The sequence below is a fragment of the Poecilia formosa genome, unplaced genomic scaffold (genome assembly GCF_000485575.1).
Source record: "Poecilia formosa unplaced genomic scaffold, Poecilia_formosa-5.1.2 Scaffold241, whole genome shotgun sequence".
NCBI lineage: Eukaryota > Metazoa > Chordata > Actinopteri > Cyprinodontiformes > Poeciliidae > Poecilia > Poecilia formosa.
The window spans coordinates 630,506-658,227 of record NW_006800180.1 but is presented as its reverse complement, the minus strand read 5'-3'; the positions used below and the strand labels follow the sequence as shown (position 1 = coordinate 658,227).

The following is a 27,722-nucleotide window of genomic DNA, read 5'->3' as shown; positions in this document are numbered from 1 at the left end:
GCTGAAGTCTATCAGTAGCTAGAAAGCCATTTTTCATTGGTAAGTACAAGCTGGTGGCCTTTACAATGTTTCATTACCCTATTGTCACACAAGAAACATTCACAAACACCTTCATAAAACATTGCTGTAAACGACAAAAGTAATTTCTAAATTACATAAAGTACCCACTGGGCACATCTGTGGCTTTAATACGGAAGTGGGAAGAACATAATTACACAGTAAAAGGGATTCTTGCAACACTTCAGTGTACAGCTTGAGAAAGACCTGAAACCAGCAGTTATTAGTCTGTTTCAAAGAAGAAAAAAAAGTAATCGGGCCTATATGTATCATTACTCAGCATCAGTGTTTACCATATACAAATACATTTGATTGATTGATTGATTGATTGATTGATTGATTGATTGATTGATTGATTGATTGATTGACTGATTATCAATCACTTAGTGAAACGTATTTATATAGATTAATTACACAGACTGATGTTTTCCAGCCTTTATTTCTGTTAATCGTGATTACTTTCCAGCTTGCAGTTCATAAAAACATGACATTTAAAATTTGAGTAGTACGTCAGACCAATAAAAAAATAAAAAATAAAAAATAAAAAAAAACACTTTATAATACAGAAATTTGGGTCTAATGAAAAGTACCAACTTAAACACTTTTAATATGTCAAATTATCCTCACCAGAAAGCATATTCTAATTTATTGAACATGACTATAATTGCTGTTATAATGGAGAACTTGAAATACATTTTTTAAATTGATAACTTTCGCAGGAAGAGGCTTCTAGCGATAAGGACAGAAAAGAGTTATGAGAGTTTCCACACATGTGGCAGCTGTCAGAAAATGAAGAAGAAGAAAAAAAGAACATTTAGTGTGTGGCTGGAAACTTTTCTCAGCACACGTGTACTTCATCAGACACGTACACATCTGCCCGAGCAACGAGTAAAATTCAGCTTTTTACCGTTTCGTAAGGAAGAGAGAGAGGGGGGGTTGTTGCAGAACCAGACGTGAAAAGAGTTAGTGTCTTTCCAGGGAATAAATCCAGCCCCTTGCAGCCGTGGAGTCCCATCCTCCTCTTCCTCCTCTTCCTCCTTCTACTTCTCCTCCTCCTCCTCCTCGGTGAAAGCAGCACAGCTGGCAAATAAACGACAAGAGTCGCCACACGGAGCAACTAGTGGGTCGCTGTCCTGCTGACTATAGGTGATGATGGACATGAGTTAGAAAGAAATCCAGAGTTATTTATCACTTATCTGGCGGAGGGGGGCTCAGGATCTACACACTGAGCAGCCAGCACCCCTCGCTCCACTGGAACCGCTATAACCTCCTTAATACTGGCACCACAAGGTAAGACAGACACGGTCTTATTGGACGGCTGAACGTGATTTAGCTACCTGGATACGTTAAGAGAAGTGAATGGGGGTACATTTTCTTCTTATATCATTTGTCTGTATTGTAAAAATTGCATTTTTTTCTTCACTTTGCAAAGTGAAGCTTTACTCTTCTGGTCTTTTTATGTTCGTTTTCAGATAAATGCTAAGTACTAGAGGTTAAAAATGCTAAGTTATAAATATGCTAGAGCTGAAACGATTAATCGGGTTAATTGTGTCAATTGATTATTGAAATAATCGTCAACTAATTTGGTAACCGATTAATTGTTAAGTGGAGTATCTACAGACTCAAAAAAGAGTGATCAATAACTCAAATAACATACTCTGAGTGGTAATTAAGTCAAAACTGTACAAAAAATATATACATTTTCCATTTAAGATTAAAAAAATAGTTTGTAAATATGCTATATGCCAAACTCCTCAAGTGGCTACTTTTAGCTTCATTTGGCTCAAAGTACTCTCTTTGGCCCCTTTTGCTATCCAATTATTAACCAGTTAATTGAAAAAATAATCAACAGATCAGCCGTATTGATATTTAGTCAATATCATAAAGTCTACTTTATGTTATTAGTTACAGATGCATCCTTTACTACAAATGATCAAGTCTATGCTAAAGAAATTGCTACGTTATTGCATATTAGACAGTAAAATTTTTATTTTCTTATTTAACAAAACAATAGATTTTTTTGTTGCATATTTAAATGCATTTCTAATGCATAAAATGGCTTATGTGATTAAGTGAAACATTCTGCAGAATGTGGCCATTTTAAAATCAGATTAATTGTCAGAATAATCAATTAACCATCAGAGTAACCAATTGATTAATCGATTATTAGATAATCATTAATTGCAGCCCTATAATATGCAGTTTAGAACATTCATGGTCAACATCATGGTGCAAACACATGAGTGTTTCAGTTTTTTATGTCTTAAGAGTTTGTTTTTTTTAAAGATAAAAAGTTTTTTAGCTTGCAGAAAGATAATTTCTATTTGCAGCCAACATCTCTGTTAATCTGTATGATGTCTTGCAAAAGTATTTACACCCCTCAAACCTTTTCTGTCTTTGTCCAACTTTCATATTTAATATGCAGTGTAGCATAGTGTTCGTATGTACTACTTAGTTTTTTATAACTCTGGAGTTGAAGGGGAAAGTTTTCAGAGTTTTCTTTTTCTAAACAACAAAAAAAATCTCAAGAGTGTGGCATGCATCTTGGTTTAATACCAGTTTTTGCTTCAATTCCAGCTGCAGGCCTTTGGGGACATGCCACCAACAAATAACTACAGCTTAACCATTTGGATGGAGAGCGCCCGGAAGGCAGCAGATTCCAAGTTTTGTCTCAGTTTTTAAATTTTGATTTAGTTGTGGACTTTGGCTGGACCGTTCAAACAAATGGCTTTGCTTTGAGCTAAAGTGTTTTTGTTTTTTTTCCCAAGATAGCTTTGTGTTTAGCTCCTCCTACTTTTCCACTCAGTCCAACCAGCTTCCCTGTCCCTGCTGAAGGGATGCATTCCCACAGCATTATGCTGCCACTTCCTTGTTTTACAGTGGGGTGGTCCGTTTAAGGTTATTTCTATTGCCCACAGTGTTTCTCATCTAAAGTGGCTGCACTGGACTTTATTTAAGGCTATTAGAATAAAGGACTACAAATGCACACTTAAGATTGTTCATTGTAAAAGAACAAAAATCACAATAAGTCACTACTTTTCATTAATTAGTCTCTTAAAAGCCTTACAAAACTCTCTGAAGTTTGTACCTGCAACAGTATCAAATGTGGAAAAAGTTCAAGGTGAGGCTTTTTATAAACTGCAAACCTTTTCGATAACATCTAAAATTCTCCATCGAGTGTCTCTGAGGCCCCCAGCTCGCTGCGAGGAGGGATGGAAATCATTATGGGAATAACTGTAAATATGCAGCGCTGCATGTGGAAGAACGGAGCTCTGCCTGCTGGACTCTGGTGACTCCAGTGATTCAGAACCCGGTATAGCCATGAACCTACTTTGGTTTTGGTTAAGACAGAAAAAGGAACAAATGTGTGAGAGAGTTCCCACCGAACGCTGTGTTCAGCCTCCACAGAGCTGATAGGAAACAAATGAAGAGATTCTATTAGTACAAAAGTAGATGTCAATAATATGTCAGCTTTATAATTCTGGTGTGTTTTTGTGCTAACTGAGTCCAGACCAGTTTGCCAAGACATAAAAGAAATAATGTGCAAAAATAGATCAAGGAAAGCTTTTGAAAGCCAAAACCGCAGCCTGCAAAGTGAAACAATTAAATTCTTTGTTTGTTTGGGCCTAGGATCTGGCTAAAACATACTGTTGTTTTTTGTTGCTTTGACGGTCGGTCAGGTTACAGAACCTGTTTCTAGACATGCAGCTCTGACCCCCCTGTGGTTCTGCCATTAAAAGCTTGTCAAACACGTGCGTCCAAAAAAACACTCATGTATCGGACTCAGAACATGTATTCAGTCCCACGCTGTGGTTCCTGTACAAACATGTCACACTACAGTATTTGTATCCCTGAAGAACACTCCTGCCACGAAAATTTGTTTAGTTATCAATAGGAGGCCTGTGTGTGTTGACCAGTAAACAACCAGCTGCAGATACAAACATGGATCAAAGCAGATTAAAGACTTTCCACATATTTTTTGTGGAAAAATATGTTTTTTTTTGTTGTTTTTTTTATGAAGTGTGATTTATTTCAGATTTTCTACACAATAATCAATGCCCAAACAGCAAGAAATTACATTGATGTCATTAAACAGTAATTATGATAATGAAGATGAATGAAGATGAATGAGTAAATGACAAAAACAGTAAATAAACAGAAAAAATAAGCAAAGGTTACAAAAAAATAAATCACTAAAATTCCAAAGCTTCTTCAACTTCGAATTTTTAATTTTACTGCAATACAGACAACATCACATCTACAATAACTCTTTGAAGAATTTCAATTAATGAGTTACAACATTTAATTTCCCCTTTGGGATCAATAAAGTGCTTTTGAATTTGAAATATTTCAAGAATTTTGAACCACAATGGAAAGAAAGTGTTGCATTTTTATGAAAATAAAACCGTTTTCAAAATTATTTGTACTGTTCAAACTGTTTCCCATCTTGTGATGTTACTATTTCAATCTTGTCATTTTCTGTTAGGATTTTATATGATAAACCGACACAAAGTCATCTGTAATTATGAAGAATTCATGGTTTTCAATTTTCTTTTCTTTTTTTTTCTTGTTTTTCTTTTACAATTAAAATCTGAGACACTGTGGTGTGTATTTCAATTCAGTCCAATTTTACCGATACCCCAAACCAGAGGTTCCCAAACTGTGGGGCGCGTGCCCTAGGGGGGGCGCCGTGTCATTACAGGGGGGTCACAGGAAGCCGTCTGGATGAAAAAAAACAAAACAAAACATGATCACTGAATGCGCTGGGTTTTTACCTTAGAATGGCCAACTCTCTGTTATTCCTATGTCAATTTGATACAGTAGAGGCTTCCACACTTCCCATATTTGTGTCCTCTGTCACTTTTATCAGCAGCTGTTTAATCCGTTGTTAACATGTTGTAACCTGTTTTTCCGAGCCGCCTTTAAACGCAACATGAGCGCTACGATGCTCGCGCTGGGTTTACACCTGTGAAGGAGACCTGCTGCTGCTGTGTGGAGCTACAGGTGTGTTAGGATCATGGGAGCAAACCAGCAAAACGCAAAGAACTTTTCACAGTTTTTCCCTCCAAACTAACCGACTGAGTTGAGTAAAGCTGTTGGATGCAGGTAATGTTAGCTAAAAGATGACTAGCTAATATCAATACAGAACCTTAAGCTTAACAAGTACCCTGCAGGCTACCAATGTTGGTGTCTATTTTCAGCTACGTACATTAATTTTGCCCCCAAAAAAGTCGATGCCCCCCCAGTGGTTTCCAAAAATATTTGGAAACCACTGGGGGGGCGCAGAAGAAAAAGTTTGGGAACCACTGCCCCAAACTAAAGCATAGTTTAATCATCTGTCTGCAATAGTCACCTAATTATTAATTAATTTCCCTCTAGGAGTAATAAAGTATTTTTGAAGTGAATTCAAGGGGCAGTATTATGTGTTTTCCAGCCACATAGCACAATAAAGTAACCGTGTTACCTTCAGTTGTCAAAGAAATGCTGAATATATCAAATAAAACTTAAAATAAATTCAACTTCATAGGTTAGTGGCTTGAAATTGGACCTCTGTCTCTTTAAAAAGCCCCTCCTCTTCCTGTGACTCCGCCTTCAGGAAGTCATCACAACATGGCTCCTCTATTAAAGTGAATAGAAACTGACCATTATCTTTCTTTTTTAAATTGCTACATTGACTTTTTATCTTGTGAGAAATCCCTTGTTTTATGTTTTGAGTGAATAAAAACTAAATCTGCAATGAAGTATGAATAATTTTAAGTTCATCTGGACTCTAAAAGACTAATTTCTGTGATTCCCACTGAAAGTGGCTCTATAGTTTTGATTCATGTGGAGGAGACGACAAATGCACCAGAAATCTCTGAGAACCAGATATCAATTTTCTTCATGTTGGTCAATAACAGAACATTCCAATAAAATAATTAAAAAATAATGAAATACACTGGTATTTGTTGTTTGTAACATGACAGAATGTGGTAAAGTTTAAAGGGGAGGACTATTTTTGTTGGGTATCTTAAGTATCGAAGGATAAAAATAAAAAAAGTCTTATCTAAGAATTGTTATGAAATGAGGCAAACAGGCATTAATTTTTGTAGCGATTAGCCCCCCAATTTGTTGACGTTAAGCCTGACCAGATGGTACGAATTAAAATGCCAAAGTAGCTCAACTCACATTAACTCCCTCACATGTGCTGACCAAGTTCCTGCTTCTTCTGTAACCTTCTTTTTAAAATGATTTCTTATTGCGTTTCTTTATATAATTTATTAATGATTTTTTTTTTGTTTAAGCAGCAGTGCTGTGGCTTTTTGGAATTGACCTTAAGCTCCTTGCATTTGTTGAAAAATGTCCACAGAGACTCTTAATTTAGGAGTAGGTAAAAACAGGTAAATTGTGGCTGAGTTAATTACTTCTTACATTTTCCTGGAGTTAAACATCTGTCCCTACCCTTGTTTTTTTTTTTTCTCTTTGTTTGCAGCTGAAATGATGGAGAAGTCGAGGCACACGCGGCAGTTAGCGGTCAGCCTTCTGTTTGGGTTGTGGTTTCCTTGTTGTTTAAGCCAGACCACAGCGCCCAGCAGGGCCAGTGTGGCCCCGACTCCGTCCGCGGCCCCTCAACAGCTGAAGGTCCGCCTGGCCGGATACCCCCGCAAACACAACGAAGGCCGGATAGAGCTCTTCTACAAGGGAGAGTGGGGAACCATCTGCGACGACGACTTCTCTATAGCCAACGCCAACGTCCTCTGTCGACAGCTGGGCTTCGTCTCAGCCACTGGGTGGACTCACAGCGCCAAATACGGCAACGGACAAGGTCAGAAACCCTTCACTCAGTCACATGGGGCTTCATCGTTAGTAAATATAGAGAGTGTTATGTGTTTTCAGCCACACAGCGCCATTTTATAGCACAACAAGGTAAATCTGTTTCCTTCAGATGTTATAAAAATGCCATATATGTCAAATATGGTTAATTTAAGGTTTTGAAATTGGGCCTCTGCTCTTTAAGAATCTCTGACTCTTTCTGAAACTCCACCTTCAGGAAGTCATCACAACATGGCTCCTCTATTAACTCTTTAACAAAGTGTTTACCAGCGTTTCACTGAGAAGTAGCTCCTATAACGAGCTCAGCAGGTGAACAGTTCCAGCAGGTGTTTACTAATTTCTGCTGGCTAGTCTGAAGGAGCTGTTACTAGTTTGTGCTATAAAATGGCACTATGGAAAATATATAAAAGACACAAAAAAAACATTAAAAAGTACTATCTAATGTGAAAAAAAACTTACTGTGCTATGAAATAATTTCAATTTTAGGATTTTTTTGTTAGAAAGTAAAGATAGAATCCAAAATGTATTAACAACCTAGGTATGGATTTGTTTTTATCCTCCGGACTGAGAATTTCCTGGAGCCTAAGTAAGCGTCTTCCTTTACAGGAAAGATCTGGTTGGACAACGTGTTGTGCAACGGAGGAGAGAAGAGCATCGACTTGTGCAAGTCTCGAGGATGGGGAAACAGCGACTGCACTCACGATGAAGACGCTGGAGTGGTTTGCAAAGATGAGAGGATTCCTGGCTTTGTGGACTCAAACATTATTGATGTAAGTTGCTTAAGAAAAAAAACTAAAACTCTTATTCCTTTGAGTAATTGAGATCTGTTGTGACTTCACATAAAGGCTTTTAAAAAAATATTGCCATGGTTCATGAAAAAATTTGTTTATTCATTACTTCTGTGGCTGTATGTCCTCTGGTTACCACATGCCTTTACTGTACAGTTTTGTATTACTAATACATTGTTATAACATGCGTCAGTGTCTTACTTTACTTGTTTTGACTTATTAAATAATTAACTTTTTCTCAGATGTTGAACACAAATTCTGTTATCTGTGTTTCTTTTAACGGGGCAGAATTAAGTGCAATCGACATTTTTTGAGCTTTACATCATGTTTTATTATTATTCCCTCATCAAAAATCAAAGCGACCTGGAGTGTCACTTTGATTCTTTCATGCATGTTTGAGAAATCCTTTAATCTCCATGGCAACCATTCATCTGTGCAAAATGCCTGGGTGAACCTAGCTCCGCCTTCGAGGACGTAGCTCCTCCGCTTAGCTTCAGTTTCCAAGCTACCAAGCTTCCTCATCACAGAGCAGCCCATCCCCACTCAGCTCCTTCAGACTAGCCACCAGCAATTAGCAAACACCTGGTGGAACTGAGCATCTGCTCAGTTCGTTAAAGAGCTATATCTCAGTGAAGTGCTGGTAAAAACGTTAAAGGGTTAATAGAGGAGCCATTTGACTTCCTGTTTCAGAAAGAGTAGCAGTTTTTAGAGACAGAGGCCCAATTATAAGTCGTTAAACTGGGAAGTAAAATTTCTTTTAAGTCATATTTGATTTAATTCTGAATTGGAAGGAAAGCGATTCATTGTTTTAAAAAAATACTAACCTGTGTAAATTTTAAATGGTGGTTTATATTTGTATTGATTCCCCCCTTTACTCTGATTTCTCTAAATAAAATCCACTGCAGCTAGTTGCCTTTGGTTTTACGCATGCTTTTTGTTTGGGTTTACCACATAAACATTCTAATGGTATGAAGAAAAAAAAATAGAATCAAGTTTAATGCATTTTGGACACTTGGCGATACTTTTGTGAGGCACTCGCTTTAAAGGAGTTCAGCAGCTTTTAAGAAAACGTTAAAACTTAACCCGTTTGGTACGGCCTGAGAATCCCAGTCCGGCAGGACGCCACATGTGGTCCAGCTGGAACCAGTTCAGTCTGGTTACACATCTGGACTGGATCCTAGAATCACACTTAATCCTTCCAAGATGCCTCTTTGTTGTGCATTATTAGAAAAAAATTTTCATAACATTAAAGGACTATCATTTTAATCTTCATAAACTTTGTCCTGTAGTGTGTTTCAGTCAAACATGGTGACCAGATTTTAATCTCTGACTGCTGCCAATTTCTTTTCCAAACAAAGCCCCAGTGGAAGTGACTCACTGCAAAGCTGGCTTTCACATGTACAGTGAGCTGAACTGTTTTATTCAGTTTCTTTATTTGCCGTGGCAGAGAACATCTGGTAGATGTTGCAATATGAACATATGGAACAACGAATTGTTCAAATGCTTTAAACGTATATTTTCTTTCCTGTGTTATCTAATCATTCAGACTAGGGACGCACCAATCTATTTTTTTTCACTTCCGATACCAATATCGGAGGTATAGTATCGGCCGATACCAATCCGATGCAGAAGCACTGCGCTGACTTGACTTAAAACATTTCTTTTTCTTAAACAAAGAGGTAAATGCACTGAATTATAAATGTTATAGCTTTGCATCAGTGCAGCACACTTAAATATGCCAATAGCTTCACAAGCTTGATCAGACATGGAAAAACAACAAAACTTTAATTTGTTCAGTTGGCCATAATTAGGAATAGAGCAGCCAATGTAAAATAAATAAAGAAACTGAAGCTGACAAACGACTACGTTGGTCAAACATGTAAAAATAAACTGCAACAAATCTTCTGTCAAATGGCTCAGAAAGTGCAATTAGAAATTATATTTGTAGTGTAAAATAAATAGTAAAACATGATGTCGCTCAGAGCACAAAGTGTAGAATTAGATTGAATAGATCTGTCCTTATTGCTTGACCACATTGTCTCGGTCACAAAGTAGAATTTTTGTAAATATCGGGGCCGGTACAGATATAAATATTGGATCGGTGCATCTCTAATTCAGACGGTCATTTTTGAATCTTTAATATTCAACTTCCCGTTGCTGCTCAATAAAGTATTTTTGAATTAGACTTGAATCTTCTTCTGTTTTTTTTTATTATTTTTTTATCTTTTATCTTTTGTTCTTTCCAGGCTCAAGTTGACGAGAAGAAGGTGGAGGAGGTGCGGCTCCGGCCCGTTGTCGGCACAGCCAGGAGGAAGCTGCCCATCACCGAGGGCGTAGTGGAGGTCAAGCACAAGGACGGCTGGGCTCAGATCTGTGACGTGGGATGGACCGTCAAGAACACCCGCGTGGTCTGCGGCATGCTGGGATTCCCGCATGAACGGAAGGTCAACAAGAACTTCTACAAGTAAGAAACGGGCCCAAGTAGAACCTTTGGAGCTCCACTCTGTGGTGAGGTAGGAAGGTTTACACTGAAATTGTGTTTTTGTTTTGTTCTTTTTTTACGAAGATGTCACACCTTAGATAAATAGACAAAGTCACGGGAAAAAGAAAGTACACCCTCCCATATTTTCGTTTTCTTGCATCAGGACATATTGACAATAATCTGGCCTTGTTGGGTAATAAACGTTTGTAATCTAAAATTATGTGAACCTACAGATTCCACAGTTTTTGAGGCGTCATGTTGGTTAAAATTGAAAAGCTGTGAGTGGAAAAGCCAAATAAACTCCAGCATTTCATCAGTGTGAAGGAATGTCGGCCTTCTCTTCTGAGCCATGTTGCTTCGGTTTGCAGACGTTTGTTGTGTAAACAACTGAATTCAGGTTTCACCAGAGCATTTGGTCTGGACTTTGACTAGGACATTGCAACACTTTGGTTCTTTATCATAACAGATTATCTCACATTTCTACAGGTGAGGATGGGACCACTGGGGGGAAAACAAGAATTCAAACTTTAATCTCAGAATTTCTACTTTTTCTTAGAATTCTAACTTTAATTTCAAAATTCTTACTTTTAACTCAGAATTCACATTTCTGAGATTAAAGTCTGTGCATTTCTCTCTGGAATGTTTTTTTTTTTTAAGCATCTTCATTATTATTATTTGTTTATTTGTTACATCTGTTTGAAATCTCGTAGTTTAATATTCAACTTCTCAGTCTTAAATTTTCTTTGTTATCATCGACAACCTCTGACACCCCTTCTAAAAAATCAAGATGAACGTTGAGTCTTTTTCTAAATCTTCTATCATGAGGTTTTACATTTAGCACTCTCATTTGGTCATGTAGAACCTCATTGCTCACTTTACACACGTTGGAGAGAATTTTCTGGGACATTTGCTCCTGGCAACATTAGTGACTGTCATAAAACTTTTCCCCACGTGGAAAAACCTCCAAGAATAATAGGCTTTAATTAGTTTGTAAATGTCTTGGAAGCACATGGAAGCTTGGTGGGCAGCAGTGATTTCTTCTCTGAGGATGTGGAAGGGTATTTCTTTGGAAGTGGTCACTGTTTCTCATAATCAGTCGCTGCTGCTTCAGAAACCATACAGAAACATGAAATGATGCTAAATGTTTTTCCACACACAGTATTGATTTTGGCTTAATCTTTAATTAATAGCAAATAATCACATGGTCGGATTCTTCTGAATGTTTTTGACAGTTGAGATTAGATAAAAAATAAATAAATAAAACCGTTGTATTGAAAGCCATTTGTGGTCAATACTGACATCATATTTGATTATCATAGTTACCCATTGAATTTGTCAGCCATTTCCGCTGACTTATCAAAACAGAATAGACAGAAAGAGCCTTTTAGTCGTAATGATGTTTGGGGACGTTTGTGTGACACTATCATTCCTCTCAGAGTCAGACATCCAGAAACACGGTTTCTTTCCTTTGACTAAGCCACAGTCTGGAGCTCTTTTGTTTGTCAGCAAGTGGAGAATGTGGAGGCGGATGTGTCGGCCAAAAGTCTCAAGTGACGACGGCTCTCATGGCAGAAGTTAGTTTTCCTGAGCTTTCTGTGTTGTACACTTTCTGTATGTTTACGTTTTTCTTTTTGAAAGAGATGATGCTTTAATACATCTTCTTGGCCTCTATTGTCGCTGGAGAATAATTACTAACCTGCTTCCTGTTTTGCTATTTTTATTTTTGTATTGAAGAGTTTATTATGTGAGCCTGAACATCTTTGAAGTATGTGTGATGTTTTTAGTTTTTATAAATTGCAGGCGCTGAAATGAAGTTTGTAGAATTTCAGTGTTTTGCTTTATCAAAATGGGGAACTTTATCTCTTTTTAAAAATGTTCTTCCACGTTAAAGGATCGGCTCAACACTGGAATTGATGGTACATATAAATATTTGCTAAATGAATCAGAAAGTAGGCCAGGCTGCCTGCAGTTGGAGCCACTTTGGGTACTCGGCATGTGGAGTTGATTGAATCTTCACCAGAGCAGATAGTGTGCCTGCATGGTGTAAAGTGAGATGAATGATTTGTATTCTAACATTTGACTAAAACATTCATATTAATTTTATAATTGTACATTATATGTGGGCCCATCAGAACTGTGACACTTTGGTGAATCTTTCTAAAAAAATGTCAAAAAGATTAATAACAGCTTGGCTTTAACTTTCTTTTTTCTCTCTGTGTTTTCAGTTTCAGTGATTGTCATGGTAACCCCAAAAAAAGAGAAATGTTTTCAAAGTCCATACCAGGGTTATGATAGTTTTGGGTTATCATTTTAGTTTAGTTTTATTTTGCTGACTTTTGCTAATTCAGTTAGTCTTAGTTAGGTTTTACAGTGAGTTTGCTTGTTTTCATTAGTTATTTGTGAAATATTTTTTCATTTAGGTTTTATTAGTAGTAGTTTTAATTTGTTCATACTTTGGTAAATTTTTAGGTGCAGAATTATATATATTGTGATATATATATATAATCACAATATATAATATTGTGATTATATATTCACTGACTGGTAATAAATACTCAACAGAAGTTTCCGTTTTCAAAAAATGTTGAACAACCAACAGACTCTGGAGTTTTCTCCCAACTTTTTCAGTCGTCGTTTTGCAGACTAGCTTATGTCAACAGCTGACGTAAACGGCTTGTGTGGGGCGGAAACTTCACAGCAATTCAAAACACTAATAAATAGATTCATAAACATGAAAACAAAGGATATTACATCTACATTTTAAGTGTGTTTTAGTTAGTTTTCCTCATTAACGTTTTAATTTATTTCAGTTAAGGAAAGTGTTTTCTCAATTTCAGTTTTCATTTGTTTTAGTTAGTTTCTTTTTCCATCCGGTCCGTCCTGATCTAGGACACACATTCCTGGCTGCTCTAGAGTTCAGGCCTTCACAAAGAGCAGCAGGAGGGGCTCACGTTTTCTCCCAGCCATGTGTGAGGCTCTCGGGAGCAGCCAGGGGTCTGGAGGGGGTCAGATGCTCCAAATGAGAAAAGCAACCGAAAAAGAAAAAAAAACTGTAAGAGGAGCAGCTCTGTAATTCTGAGTAAGAGTTGATATGGAGCTAAATTTGGCCATAAACTTTGTTCAGAAAAAAAGAAAATTGAAGCTTAACAAAATACCCTTAAATCTGAAAAGTAGTTTTGAACATTTTACAGTTCCAAATCAGGTTTTTATCCAGTCCCAAAACAATTTATTATTTTTTTTTCAGTTTCACATTTTTTTTTCTTTTAAACAAACTTATTGGCCCTCTGCGCGTGCTGTAACGCGATCTACCGGAGACCTGTGGAATGTCAGAAATGCTCCTCGCCGCTCGGCGTTGTAGGACACAGACGGTGTGTGTAAGAAGAACGAACCCTGACAGTTAAAGTGAGTGTTTGCGTGTAGTTTCTCTGCTGTGTGTGATGGAATCCGACTGTCTCGCTGTTGCAGACGTCTGACAAAGCGAGCTGCTGAGAAGGCCTCCAGTCCAAAGGTCTCAGCTGCTGGAAGGTACACTGTAGCAGGAATGCCTGTCGCTGTTGCCAATGGGTTTCCTGTTGGCTTAGAAAACAATCATTTAGTTCTAGATAATAGTCATCTGTTCCTCCTTCTTGCTTTCTGAATCTTCCCATTCAGGGAAACTTTTTTTTTGTTTCCTTACATGTTTTTTTTTTTGGTCACACAGATAGGGATCAGTCAACTTACAAAAATATATTATTTACATTTTCTGACCTCAACTATTTCTGCTTTAAAGGGGCAGTATTATGTTTTTTTGAGTTTTATACCATCTCATAATGTTATTCCCTCATCAGAAGCATAGCTGGAGTGTTGCTTTGATTCTTTCATGCTTTAATTTCCATGGCAACCACTCAGCTGTGCAAAACACCTTGGTGGACCTAGCTCCGCCTTTGAGGACAAAGCTCCTCCTCTTAGCTTCAGTTTCCAAGCTATCCTACTCTTTCGGAAGACAAAGCTTCAGAAAGAGTAGGAGCTTCTTAAAGAGACAGAACCCCAATTTCAAGCCATTAAATATCAAAGTCATATTTGATATAGATAGCATTTTTATAACAACTGAAGGTATTTTTTTTGTGCTATTAAATGTCACTATGTGGCTGGAAATGCATAATACTGCCCCTCTAAACACATTTTATGATATTAAATGCAACCAAAATAGTTGGGTGATTTTTTTTTTTTCATCACCCAATTTCTGCAAGGTTTCGTCCATGACTGTGCCTGTCTGTGTTCTGCCTGCAAATATATTGTCATATTCTTTCACTCAATAGAGCTTTTTATTAAACAGGAGCTGGAGATGCCTTTCATCCGTATGACTGGCTGTAATGAGGAGCTGCTGGGTTCTTCAGCTAAATGACTTGCAGGTCTTTGGGTCAGGATAACAAGAGCTCCATTTGGTAGAATCTGCAAATAATTTCTAGAGTTTGTTTTTGATTAGCTGAGCCTCAGGAGATGAGACCAATATGGAGATTAATAAAAGCCATAATGTTTGCTCACTTTGATAATTGTTTGTTGCTTTAAAGTTGGAAAAAAAGAGACTTGAACTTGGAAAATCTAAAGGTAACCTAGAAATATAAAACCTGAAGCTGAAAAAAGGAAATGTGACATTTTAAGCTTTTAAGGATAAACTGAAATAATTTGTCCTTTTTATTTATATTAGATTTTTTTAGAGCCACATCTTCATGTAGGAAAATTGGATGAAAATTAAGATTTTCTTAAATTATTATTTTTTTATTTTTGAATTTTAATCTGATGTTTCTCAGAATTAACTGTACATATTTTTTTCCACGGCTTTCAAAAGAGGATAAAGGCTGTCCACTCAACCCAATTTATTCATCCATCCATTTCCATTTTCTACTGGGAAAGTAGGAACAAGTTACCAGAGCACAAAACGGAGAAAAACAAGAAAAACATGAATTTCTGATAAAATATAAATTTTAGTTTTTTTTTTACTAAATGTCTGAGTTGAAGTCATGAAAGCAGACGCCACCCTATGTTAAATAACATTTTCAGAAGTATTAAAAATGTAAACTTTATGTTTGAATTCAGTTTGTTTGGTACATTTTAATCTTAATTAGTTTTTTTCAAGATGAATCATTTTTAAGTTCAGACAAAAGTGATTAATTAGTTTATAAAACTAAATTATTGACTCTATTTGATTTTTTTTTATTGTTTCATTGTGTTTTTGTTTTGGTTCTGCATATTAACACAGAATCAGACGTTTTCCTTTGACATGGTTTTGCGTTGTGCAGGTTCTACCTGATTTGGCTCTTGACCAGATTAAAATCTATAATCTAGGATTTATTATGAGCCTCTCACTAATGCTCTGTACAAACATGGCTGAAGAACCCATCAACACTCTGTAGAAAGCAAATCTATACAAGTCAAACGCTGGAACTTTATGTTCACATTGACAAAGTAGAGCTGCATTCAGAATATTTCACTTTTTCCTTATTGCATGTTTAGAACCAAAGCCCTAGTAGTATATGGACTCACCAACCATACAGTCAGTGCCTCCACTTCACTGCCAACCACAATAATAGAAAGATGTCCATATACTTTCCTTTGGTCATGTTCATGTTTTTGATTCTAGTTCTGCTTTCTGATTGGTTGTTGTCATGATTTCTGTGCAGACTCACCCATTTTTACCTTACAGGCAACCATCCAAAGCTAAAGCTAGCTCTATGTCTAAACAGAGCAACCAAAGGAAAAGGTAATCTGAGGAAACATTTGGTAGATAGATGGTGTCTAAAACAAAATATATCACCTTGCAAAAAAAAGATGAATGTATAAAAATGACCTTTTGGAAAGACTACTACTATCCTCTTTATATGTTTGAGCGTTTTCTATCTCACTTCATCTTGGTTTGTTTTTGCCAACATATTTTAAAAAATGTTTTTGTCCATATTCCGTCTGCCTCCCTCAGGTTGTACCTGGAGCGGCAGAAGAACCTGTACCTGCTCCGCTCTGTGGCGTGTTTGGGGTCAGAGGTCCACCTGGCGGCCTGCCCCCTAGAGTTCAGCAGGCCCAACGCCACTGCGACCTGCGCCGGCGGCATGCCCGTCGTCGTGAGCTGCATGCCCGGCCCGCTGTTCATGCAGAACAGCTCTCTGAAAAAGAAAGTTAAAGTCTCGGTAAGAGAATCCTCAGGAACAGAAGCCGGCTAAATGAAGGATGTTTTTTTTTTCTTCACATTTTGTTTCGCTACAACTTCAATATATTTATCTTGTATTTTGTGTGGACAGTTCTCTGAACAGATGAGACCAAAAAGTTTTGGCAGTATGTCAGAAATTATATAAGCTAGAGATTTAATGAGGAGCAGCAAAAGCAAATGAGGTGGATTAGCAGAACTTTCCAACAACTGATGATGTCGTCCAGAACTTGTTGCTGTGGGTTATCGTCTCTGCTGCCCAGATGTTGAGCTGTTAGCATTTCATGACAGCAACGGTGTCTTCAGTCAGAGGCTTCTTTTGATTTGTGGTTAGATGGACTGCTACAGCATCAACACCTCAAGAACTTTCTGAGGAAACTTGAATGAAATGAGTTACATTTAATTTCCCTTTGAGATAAAGTAATTTTCAATAGAGCAGAATTGAACTGAATGGAACTGAATCAAACTAAATTAAATGAAGCTGAAATGATTTGAACTGAATCAAATTAAACTGAACTAAACCTACAGTCAGTTCCTCTCCATCCTGTCACCTGAATTCATTTTTCAGATTTATAAAGCTGGTAGAGAAAAAGTCTCCCAAAAGTTCTGATTCAGGAAGGATGAGTACAAATACACACCATACTATATTTTTTAGATTTTTATTTATTAAGTGCATCATCTTCCTTTTGTTTCACTATTAAGCGATGTGGTCAATTAAAGTTTGCAGGTATTTCATGACAAAATGCAGAAATATTCAGGAATATGAATGTTTTTGTAAAGTGTTGTACCGCAGCGACAGTATTGTCGTCTAAACTAAACGGTCAGGATGTGCCAAATGGCTCCATGTTCACAGAAACGCGTTTCCATGTCGTTGTCAGAGCAACGTGAGGCTGAAGGGCGGTGCCAGGCTGGGGGAAGGCCGGGTGGAAGTGCTCAAAGACAACGAGTGGGGGACGGTGTGCGACGACCGCTGGAGCCTGCTGTCCGCCAGCGTCGTGTGCCGGGAGCTGGGGTTCGGCAGCGCCAAGGAAGCTCTGACGGGAGCCCGCATGGGACAAGGTGAGCACCGATGAGCAACTGAAGGTAACATTATTTGTTTGTGTTATAATTAAGTGCCTGAAAAACACATGATACCGGCCCTTTAAGAACTATCTCACATCATTTCTCGGTGGAAACATTCGCAAACAAAAACATCTAGTGATGCTGCACAGGAAAACATTGAGCTCTACATGTGGAAATGTGTGTAATTATAATCTAGGTCTTTCCTCAATAAGGTGTTTTGGGCGAACAGGCCAGAAACTCTGCTATGGAAGAAAACAGGCCGTCTTTTCAGCAGCAGTTCTCGGAAACACCAGGAAGTAGCTCCCTTCTCAGAGAAAGTTGGATCTGTTAGGGGAAGTGCTGTGGTCGGACTAACGTCTGACCAAACGCTGCCTGGACGTGTCCGAGATATTTTTAATGGAGGTCAGAAGCTCGAGCCGCTGAAGGACGGCCATTCATGGATGCTAGTGACGCAAACATGCTAAAAGTCCAGAATTCCTTCTTGGTACATCCAGTGAATCCCTCCATTTATGGCTGATGGACAATGCCCTGCGGAACAATTCTAACACCTGAGACTTTTTATTTTATTGCAATATTCATTGTATCTTGCAGGGATTTTTCCTTTACAGACCAACACAAAAAACACAAGGTATGAAGTGGATGAAAAATAATACATCATTTTCTAAATGTTCTTGAGAAGTGAGTGAGTCCAGGGTTTGCAGATCCACTTTAACATGCAATAACAGCTGCAGGTATTTTGTTTCTGTTTTTATTTATTTTACACCAAAAAGTTGTTTTTTGATTACCATTTTTGAAACGACATTAAAAAAAATGAAGCTTTTTTTTATCTTTATAAAATAACTTAATTTCATACAGATTGTGTGAACATGAATTTTGAAGTCTCATCATAGATCCTCAGTTAAATTTAGGGCTAGACTTTGACTGTGCCATTCTCACATTATTTTTGCTTTAATATAATTCATTCTTTCTCAGCTGGTTTAGAGTCTATTGTCTAGCTTAAATCCTTTATGGCTCTAAAGTATTTTTTCTCTATATTGTCTGAATGTAAATTAATCAAAAATATAAGAGTAATAATTAGGTGGCATGCTGGTTATTTGTTGCACTGCATTTACGCTTAGAGATATTTAAGTAAAAGTGTATTAGCAAAAATGCTAACCAATCAGACTTTTATTTTGAAACTATGCATCCTTTCTTCCCTGCTTCACAATTATTACACATTATGCTGGTCAAACGCCCAAAACAAAAACAGATACATTGACATCAGATATTGTCATGTTTTAAAGCAAAGTATAATTTCCCCTTGCTCCTTGAGCTGGTCTGACCTCAGAGCTCTTTTCCCAGGAATGGGTCCGATCTACATGAACGAGGTGAAGTGTGTCGGGAACGAGAAGTCGATCTGGAACTGCCCGTTTAAAAACATCACGGCGGAGGATTGCCAGCACATGGAGGACGCCGCCGTTCGCTGCAACATCCCGTACATGGGCCTGGAGAACTCGGTCAGACCGAACCGTCTAACCCACATGTTCATGTTTGGATGCTTCACGTCACATTGTTTGGTTTTATATTAGCAAGTAAAAAATGACTTACTGAGTTTTTTTTTTAGTTGTTTTAGATTTTTATAGAACAGTGAAATGGAAAAACATCTGAAATATCTCTTCTTCCCATTCCTTTTAGTGCATTCATTTGTGTTTATTACCAAGTACATCTTAAAGAAAACTTTAATATTATGAAAAAGTTCAATAATTGCCACCTTTCAGAATGTGAAACCTAAATAGATTTATTACATGTAGAGAGAAATATTTACAGCCTTTTTGTCTTGTTGACCATGGAGAACAGATAAAACCCAAAATTCAGTGTCTCAGAACATTTGAATGTTACTTTAGATCAATTAGAAATGTCTAATTTGCTGATTGGGGTGTGTCTCTATGACTCTGGTAATATATGAATTCAGCTTCTGAAGTCACAAAAAATATACATTTTCACAATATTCCATGTTTTTTAGATGTACTTGTACATAGATTTGTTACTCTAACATTCATCTGTTGTTACAGAAATGTGAGATGCAAAGCTAACAGCAGCAGCTACTGAGCTAGTTAACTAGTTAGCTAACTGCAAAAGCTAGTTAGCTAGTTAGCTAACTGCAAGAGCTAGTTAATTAGTTAGTTAGCTGCAGGAGCTAACTGTTGTTAGCTAACTTAAAAAAAAAACAACTCACATCTGTAACTTACTAATATTTCAACTTTTTCCAAATTATGCTCCTAGAAAAACATATCTTAAGGTAATGTATTAGCGAAGGCATTTTTAACAGTACTTAATTTTCAACATGAAGTATTTATACTTGCACAGCTTCATGTTTCTTATTAACCTGGTCTCCAGTAAATAGTGACACAAATGTTTTGTGTAAATACTCCATAAAATTTCCCCTTTTGTCGGTGAAATGAACAAAAATCTAATCTTCAGTTGTAACTTTGAGCTTTTACACAAAACATACAGAAATATTTCTGACCAAACCCAGAGCTTCCTTTAGTTTCAGGAGGATTTCTGAGGAATCTGCTTCGTCTGTGTCTGCGCTCTGCTTTGCAGCATGTAGCCTAACCCCTTGGTCTCGCACAGATCCGGATCACAGGTGGACGGAGCCGCTTTGAGGGCCGCGTGGAGGTGCTGAGCTCTGACACTAACGGGACGGAGAGCTGGGGTCTGATCTGTGGTGAGACCTGGACCACCAGGGAGGCCATGGTAGCCTGCAGGCAGCTGGGTTTGGGCTACGCTAACCAGGGCCTGCAAGTAGGTTATTAACAAAGACAATTTGCTGCTGCAAAGCAAATGTTTGCTTTCTTTTGGTTTATATTGCATATGCAAATGTAATGTACTGTCAGATGGGCAGGTTTTTTTATGTTATGGTGCGTTCTTCCTTCCTGAATATCCGTGACAGTGTGGTTAGTCAACATTTTACTGAGGAACATAACATTTAACCTAATATAATTGGACCTGTATGTATAAAATTTTGAGACTATGCACAATAATTTGAAACATTAGGACTCTCTTCTTGTTTTTTTAAATGTATTGAGGTAGTTTCTTGCAGAATTCTTCCACCACGCAAAAAGAACTGTTCAAATCTATCCTTAAGGAGCTAAAACGTATCTGACATCCACGGCCACGTTGAGGGTGTGTAAACTTTCTGCTTCTGTTCGAAGAAAAAAAAAAAGCATAATTTCTGCCTGACTCTGAGGTCTGACTGCAGCCTGTTTGGCAGCAGCGACTGCAGTGTGTTTACCGTCACGTAACAATGTCTGGGAATCTAATGTTGTGGGTTAGCCGCTACTGATGTCTGTGGATTTACTGCACAGTCAAATATACGACACTGTGACTCATTTAATTACATCAAGAGGTTTTGCTTAATTCAAATGAGAAATAAATGTAGTTTTTAAAAGATATATATTTTCATTATTAAAGCTTCAGTATGTGACTTTTATAAGAAATATTTTTTTACATAGTTGTTGAAATTGTCACCATGTCGCGACAATATGGCATGAGACAGAAAACCGGTGAAAAACTCGAGTTCCTCTGCCTTTTCGTAGTCCTGAGTAGAAACAACCAATCAGAGAAAGGAGGTGGGCCTTAGTGCTGTCAATCACATAGCTCGCTGCTACGCTAATGCTAAGGCTAGTTAGCATAGCCACCAATGACAACAAATAAATGGTTTTTCTGTGACAGTAAATAGTTTCTCCACCATTAGCATATTTAGCAGGGCATACATGAGGTTGATTGACAGCGCTAAGACCCTCCTCCTGTCTCTGATTGGTTGTTTTGGGGCATTTCTTTAAACAGCAATAGTACCTCAGAGAGGAGCTTCTCACAACAAACAACAACATGGTCCCAGTTTTAGCAAATATGTTTATGGTTCTATACAGTATTATTATAATTATGCATATGCAATATACATCTTTCTGGACATGGAATATTTACATAGTCGCCACAGGCCTGTTCCATGTGGAAGAGCTAAAAATATCCCCATGCAGAGCTTCTAATCAAAGTCAGAGCTGCTCACCACTGTGACCTCATGTGGAAACCACGCCGATCCTCTCGGCCTCGGAAGACTAACCAGCACATTTTCCATTGACTCCATATAAACACCGGGTAGTCTGTAGTTTAGACGGGTCGCAGACAGGACAGGAAGCGTGTCCCCCGTCTGACTCCCAGCAGGACGCTTCCGCAGATCCGGATAGCAGGCGGCCGAAGCAGCTACGAAGGCCGGGTGGAGGTTCAGGTTGGGTCCAAGTGGGGCACAGTGTGCAGCACAGGCTGGACGACGAAGGAGGCCTTGGTGGCCTGCAGGCAGCTAGGGCTCGGCTACGCCATGCACGCCGTCACCGTGAGTAGGAGCTGAAAAAGTGTGCCACAGCTAGAAAAAAATGTTTGAAGCCGTTTCACCCCCCACTAGATGAGATAAGCAAGCAAGCTAAAACACTTAGCAACGATAGCTCATTATTTTTCACATCTGATTATGCTAAATTGATTGAAAGGTAAAAATTTGCACCAATTAGTTGATGAGGATTGGAGTAAACAACTCAAATATTTGGAAATTATTTTATATGAGGGATGATTACAGTAGAGGTTATGAGAGTCTTTCACAAAAAACAGAACTAGTAAGTTAAAAATGAATGTTTTAGTTGTTTAATTGAGATATAAGGTCAGTCACAATAACAATTAAAAAGCATAATTCTGGGCATTGTGAAAAAAAATACTTGAATCTTCTGATTCTTAAGTTAAAATCATTTGACTTTCTTAATCCCCAAAATAAATCCAAAGCACAGAAGTATATGATACATCACCTCAACAAATATATATTCAGACCACTTCCAAACTTTTACAATACGAATGTCAATATAAAAAAAAAAACTCTTATGACAAACCAACATAAGAAAGCAGGTCTTTGTGCGGCCATGTCTTTGTACCACTTTAGTTTTAGTTCATGCAAAGACTAACAAGTGACAGTGGGGGGCGCCATCTGATGTGCTAACAGCAGAGCTCAGTTTTAGCTTAGCGCTTTAGCGTTTTTGCTAACTTTGAAGACGTTTAGTGCAATTAGCTTCCAATAAATGAATTTTTCCAGATAAATTTTGAAGTGCTAATTCTGACTGTTTTGTAAACTTCCAGTTCGATAAAGTTTGACTTCTGTGTTGACGTTTTGGTTATCGACTGTCGTCACGTAGCTAGCCGTTTATGCTCACGCTCTTTACTGTGGAAGTGGGTGAAGTTTGGTTTTCCCTCCTCACTTTCTCATTTTGTTTTCCCCAATCACTTGATCTAGAACAAAATAGAACGGACAGAAGAATATTAGATATAAACGTAAATTCAACATAATAGACATAATATCAACGGAAATCCCAGTGTAATACCTTAATGCATGTGGTTGTGTCGTACATAAACAACTTAATTAAATGAAGCGATGTGGCTTTTGTATTTGAGTAAATATTGAATCGGTATTTGGTTTATTGGGTATTTATTAGCGTCTTTAGCGTTATTTTAAATTGAAGCATTTTTTCCAGCTGAAGGTTGTCTTGAACATTTTGTCTCCAGTCAGCAGCCAAGTCCTGCACATCTGGTTTACAGAGCAGCCACATAAAACCTGAACTCTGAGGCGCCGCATGTGAATCTGTCCTGATCACCATGCACCGTTTCTCTCTCTTTCTTTTGTTTGTTCGTTTCTGTGTTATGGTTTTTGTTGAACCGCCGGTAAGGAAACCTGGTACTGGGACAGCAGCAACGTCACAGAGATGGTGATGAGCGGCGTGAAGTGCACAGGAAGTGAGATGGCTCTGAGCCAGTGCCAACATCACAAAACCGTCAACTGCCAGAAAGCAGCCGCAAAGTTTTCAGCAGGAGTCATCTGCTCAGAAAGTGAGTTAAAGCCCCAGAATCAGCCAGAAGGGGGCAGTAACGAGTTACATTTACTGGAGTAACTTTTAATCACTTTCAGGAGTATTTTTACTAACGCGGTACTTTTTACTTTGACTTGATTAATTTTATGATGTTGGTAACATTATTAAATAAAGAACAAACTTATTTTAACCATTAATTCACCACAAACTTGTAGTTTTTGTCAAAGTTTCATAAGTTTCATTTTGATTTTTTTTTCTTTTGCCTCATTTTGTTATCTTGTAATTATTCAATGAATTATTTTCATTTTGGTCCTTAAAATATGAAAAGTTCCACATAACTTTAGGTTTTGGTCCGTCTGATGTAATTTTTAGATATTAAATTGTTCGTGTTTTGATCAGTTAGTCAGTACTTGATTAGCCTTTTTTCTAAATACCTTTTTACTTTTGCTTGAGTAAAAATACAACAGGAAGTATCTTCCACAACAATTCACGCACATTTCTTTTTAAAAGTATTTCTCATTTATCCACATATATATGCTTTAGTATGAAATGTTGAGATGAGACAACCCCTCAGCCCAGTCTCTGTTGCCCCCTGTGCGTCCAGCCGCCTCCGACCTCGTCCTGAACGCCTCCCTGGTGGAGCAGACGGTCTACATCGAGGACCGTCCTCTGCACATGCTCTACTGCGCCGCCGAGGAGGACTGCCTGTCCAAGTCTGCGGCCAAAGCCAACTGGCCGTACGGACACCGGCGGCTGCTCCGCTTCTCCTCCCAGATCCACAATGTCGGCCGGGCCGACTTCAAGCCCAAAGCCGGGCGCCACTCATGGGTGTGGCACGCCTGTCACGGGTAACGTACAACGTAAAGTTGGATATGAAGACAAAACGAGCAGGAAACAATGAAAAATATGACAGAGCAAACATATTATTATTACTTTGTGTTTTTGTGGTCGGTTAAAATATCTTTTGAAGGAAGAAAAGAAACAAAAACAGCCACTTTTAGTGGGATGAACTGGATCTGCGCTTACTCATGTGTTAGAATGGCCTAATCAAAGTTTCTACCCGTGGGCTCAATAATGTGACAGATTTTTCTGTTTCTTTGCTTGTGAAGTGATTGGAAAACCTTTCATCTCTTTTCTACCTTGACATTTGTGGTTGTAACATGACAGAAAATGTAAAAAAGTGAATATTTTTGTCAGAGCTTCAACTAGTTCATTAACTGCTGCAAGTTTCAGAAAAGAATAGAGCAACGTAGCAACAAAATACCACAACTTTCAACATTATGTTGACCCTAAAGTGGACGATTTGGTCTAATTTGTGCCGCTCCGACTTTTCACTCAGCCACTATCACAGCATGGACGTCTTCACCCACTATGACCTGCTGAACGCCAACGGCAGCAAAGTGGCAGAGGGCCACAAAGCCAGCTTCTGCTTGGAGGACACAGAATGTCAAGAAGGTCAGTCTCATGCTTTGACTAGACGAGGTTACAATCTGAAAAAAATAAATAAATAAATTATCATTGTCACCCAGCGAAGAACTTTGCTTATGACTGGAAATGATGCAGATACTTATTTATTTGTATTCCATTCATGTGAACAATTTATGTCCTTCTCAGTTCCTTTGCTTGTGTTCTGTGATGAGCTCTAAGTGTTAAAGCTGGTTCAGCTCCATCAGTGGTGAATGGAGCTTTTCCAGTCCTTTTGACAACCCAAAGCACTTTATTAACTGATTGGTACCAACATGTGGCAAGAGGAAATGAAATCAGACCCACAACGTTCCGATTAGAAGACAATAACTCTACCTACCCACTGAGCCACAATCTTCCATCCAAAGATTTTCAATTAACTCTTTGGATCCACAACATTGATATCACTTCCAGTCTGAAGAAACATCCTGATTAAACCTAAATCTGCCAACGGTGTGAATAGTTTGGGTGAGCCGCGAGCGTTCAGTTGATATCTTTCCTCCCACGCTTTATCCGTGTCGATCAGGTGTTTCGAAACGATACGAGTGCGCCAACTTCGGCGATCAGGGCATCACGGTCGGTTGCTGGGACTTGTACCGCCACGACATTGACTGCCAGTGGCTTGACATCACAGACGTCAAACCTGGAAACTACATCATGCAGGTGAGTGTGTGGGGTTTCATTTGGAGCACGCAGCCGGCCAGGCGCCGGCGTGACCATGTTGTATCGCTGGCTTGTAGCCAGATCTTTCTTCCTTCAAATTCTCTGATAACTAAGAGACAGAGTTGCACACTGGTCACAAACCATCAACTCATCAGCTGCTGCTACCAGGCCAGTTCCTGCCAGGCTATTTGAAATAGGGGTTAAAAATAGAGGACAGAGTATTAAACCTTTGGGAACCTCCAGATTTTGTGTGATATTGAAAGTGGTGTCAATACAGTGTGAAGGGTCACTATGCACCTATAAATCAACTGGTTGATAAATTGGCTCTTTAATTTTGGGTGATCGACAGTCAGCCGATACTTTCATGTGAAACCGATCTTATCCAGTGATCTTATCTACCTCTGCAAAGGTCTGAAAATCAAAAAATTGACATCGGTAAGGATCTTTTTTAAAGATCAGGTATTCAGCCAGAAAAATGCAATTGTTGCACCCCTACTGTAGACGGTACTTGAAGTCTAAGCTGTTGTCTCATTCAACATGACATGGTTGTTATAGTTCAGGATCTTTCTACAACAATCTCTCAATGACGTTGAGATGAATTTTAAAAGTTGAAACCTTTGATTGATTAATTCAGAGTAGCCAGTCGTCATCATCTATCTCTGCTTTTCTCACCCGCTCAGGTCGTGATCAATCCGAATTACGAAGTGGCTGAGAGCGACTTCACAAACAACGGCATGAAATGCAACTGCAAATACGACGGACACAGGATTTGGCTCCACAATTGTCACATCGGTAACCACTCAGGAGCGGCCAAACTGTCCAAACTTGGCGTAAAACATGTTGAAATTCACTAAAGCTGCCACCTTTCTAATGTCTTCCAGGCGACGCATTCAGTGAGGAGGCAGAGAAAAGATTTGAGAAATACCCCGGACAGATAAACAACAGGATCTCCCAACTGTAGACGCCGCCTCCATTGTGGGATGGATGAATAAAAATACGCCTCTGTATTTCTTTTTGTTTTCAGGTGCTTACATGAATCCCTATATTATTCCTTCATAGTTGTTTTTATACTTGAAAATTCAAGTGGTTATGATTATGTCCTCTAGTTTAATGTGAGTTTGTACTTCCTTTTTTTTTTTTTTTTTTTACAAATTCAGATTTTATAGTTTTACAGTCGATGTTTGACACAATGTGCAGTCCTCTATTGAATGTTTTAGTTGCAAGGCCTGAATGAAGCTTTAATGTTTTGGTTTTAAACGTATAACCAGATTTATTTGCCTTTAGTATGCAGAGTCCAAACATGGAACCCAATAAACTCATATTTAGTTTGTCTTAAGCAACCAAAACATGATGCAAAACCTCATAGATACACTTTCTGGAAAGATGGAAGGAGCTAAGATACAGAGGTATTTTAGCTCCTTCCAAACTCAACAAACTGGTTGTTTGTGGTTTCAACAAAAAAAAATTTAAATGGTAGAACTTCTTTTTCAAGGCACTGTAACCCCAGGAAGGGAACAAATTTACCAAGATGCAGTTTTATCACCAAACTGTATCTACTGTACAACTATTGTTGTTTTACTCCAATAAGCATTTTTGCTACAATTTGATCAGTAAATGGTGATTTAAATGCAAAATGCAACATCCAGGCTTTCTGTCTCCCATCCCAGTTTTGGCTTTGCAAATTTGAGCTTCTTGTATGTTAGAACTGCTGCAATATTTTGTGAATGTATTTATTTCCAGTTTGCGTTTATCAGCAAGTTTTCTCTCCAGTTCAAAGCTGTGCGTCGTTCCAGGCTGGGTTTAGCTCAGCCTCGTAATCACAGACGTTCCTCTGCATTAGCAGAAAAAAAACCTGAAGATGTGTGTATGTATTGCTGATATAACCGCACCTGTTGCATCAAATAAAGCTCAATTGAATGATAATTCTGCATTTATTTATTTATTTTTTTTAATATAATCAGTTTCCCGTTTTAACCTCATCTTCAGATCTCGGAATGTGATTAAACATGAGTGATGTTCTGACTCTGTGTCTTCCTCTGGTGTTTATGGGTTCATCCCAATCCACTGATAATCCTAGTCTTCAGTGACCATGGAGGGGCAATCCAATTAACCTCTCTTACCAATCATATTAACCGTGTGCACAGCTTCACACCAGATTACTAACTCCAGTATATATGAAGCAGCGGTCTTATTATCCACCAGTTGTAATAGAAGTAATTCTAATCCAGTTCAGATTCGTCTAATCTTCTACAATACAAAATGAAAGAGTTTCTAGTCCCGTTCTCATTGACTACTTGGGATTAAAGGTGTTATTTGCTCAGAGGCTGAGGCAG

At 38.2% G+C, this 27,722-nt stretch overlaps 1 protein-coding gene across 4 annotated transcripts; it reads left to right on the top strand.

Annotated features, from left to right (window-relative positions):
* Positions 1–1,059: 1,059 nt before the first annotated feature.
* loxl3b (lysyl oxidase-like 3b) lies at positions 1,060–27,411 on the top strand. 4 transcript variants are annotated; one of them, XM_016680426.1, is made up of 16 exons: positions 1,060–1,347; positions 6,530–6,862; positions 7,477–7,640; positions 9,905–10,122; positions 13,606–13,665; positions 15,824–15,880; positions 16,094–16,301; positions 17,197–17,377; positions 18,722–18,876; positions 21,597–21,752; positions 23,122–23,281; positions 23,867–24,110; positions 24,602–24,717; positions 25,253–25,389; positions 26,070–26,181; positions 26,271–27,411. In XM_016680426.1, exons 2-16 carry the CDS (start codon positions 6,535–6,537, stop codon positions 26,348–26,350), a joined length of 2,376 nt encoding a protein of 791 aa, XP_016535912.1. In that variant the 5' UTR covers positions 1,060–1,347; positions 6,530–6,534; the 3' UTR covers positions 26,351–27,411. The 4 variants fall into 4 exon arrangements, with proteins under 4 accessions (XP_016535912.1, XP_007569588.1, XP_007569586.1 ...); XM_007569524.2 differs by lacking the exon at positions 21,597–21,752 and adding an exon at positions 19,994–20,164 and having other exon boundaries at positions 1,063–1,347; XM_007569526.2 differs by lacking the exons at positions 13,606–13,665; positions 15,824–15,880 and adding an exon at positions 19,994–20,164 and having other exon boundaries at positions 1,061–1,347.
* The last annotated feature ends 311 nt before the right edge of the window (positions 27,412–27,722 follow it).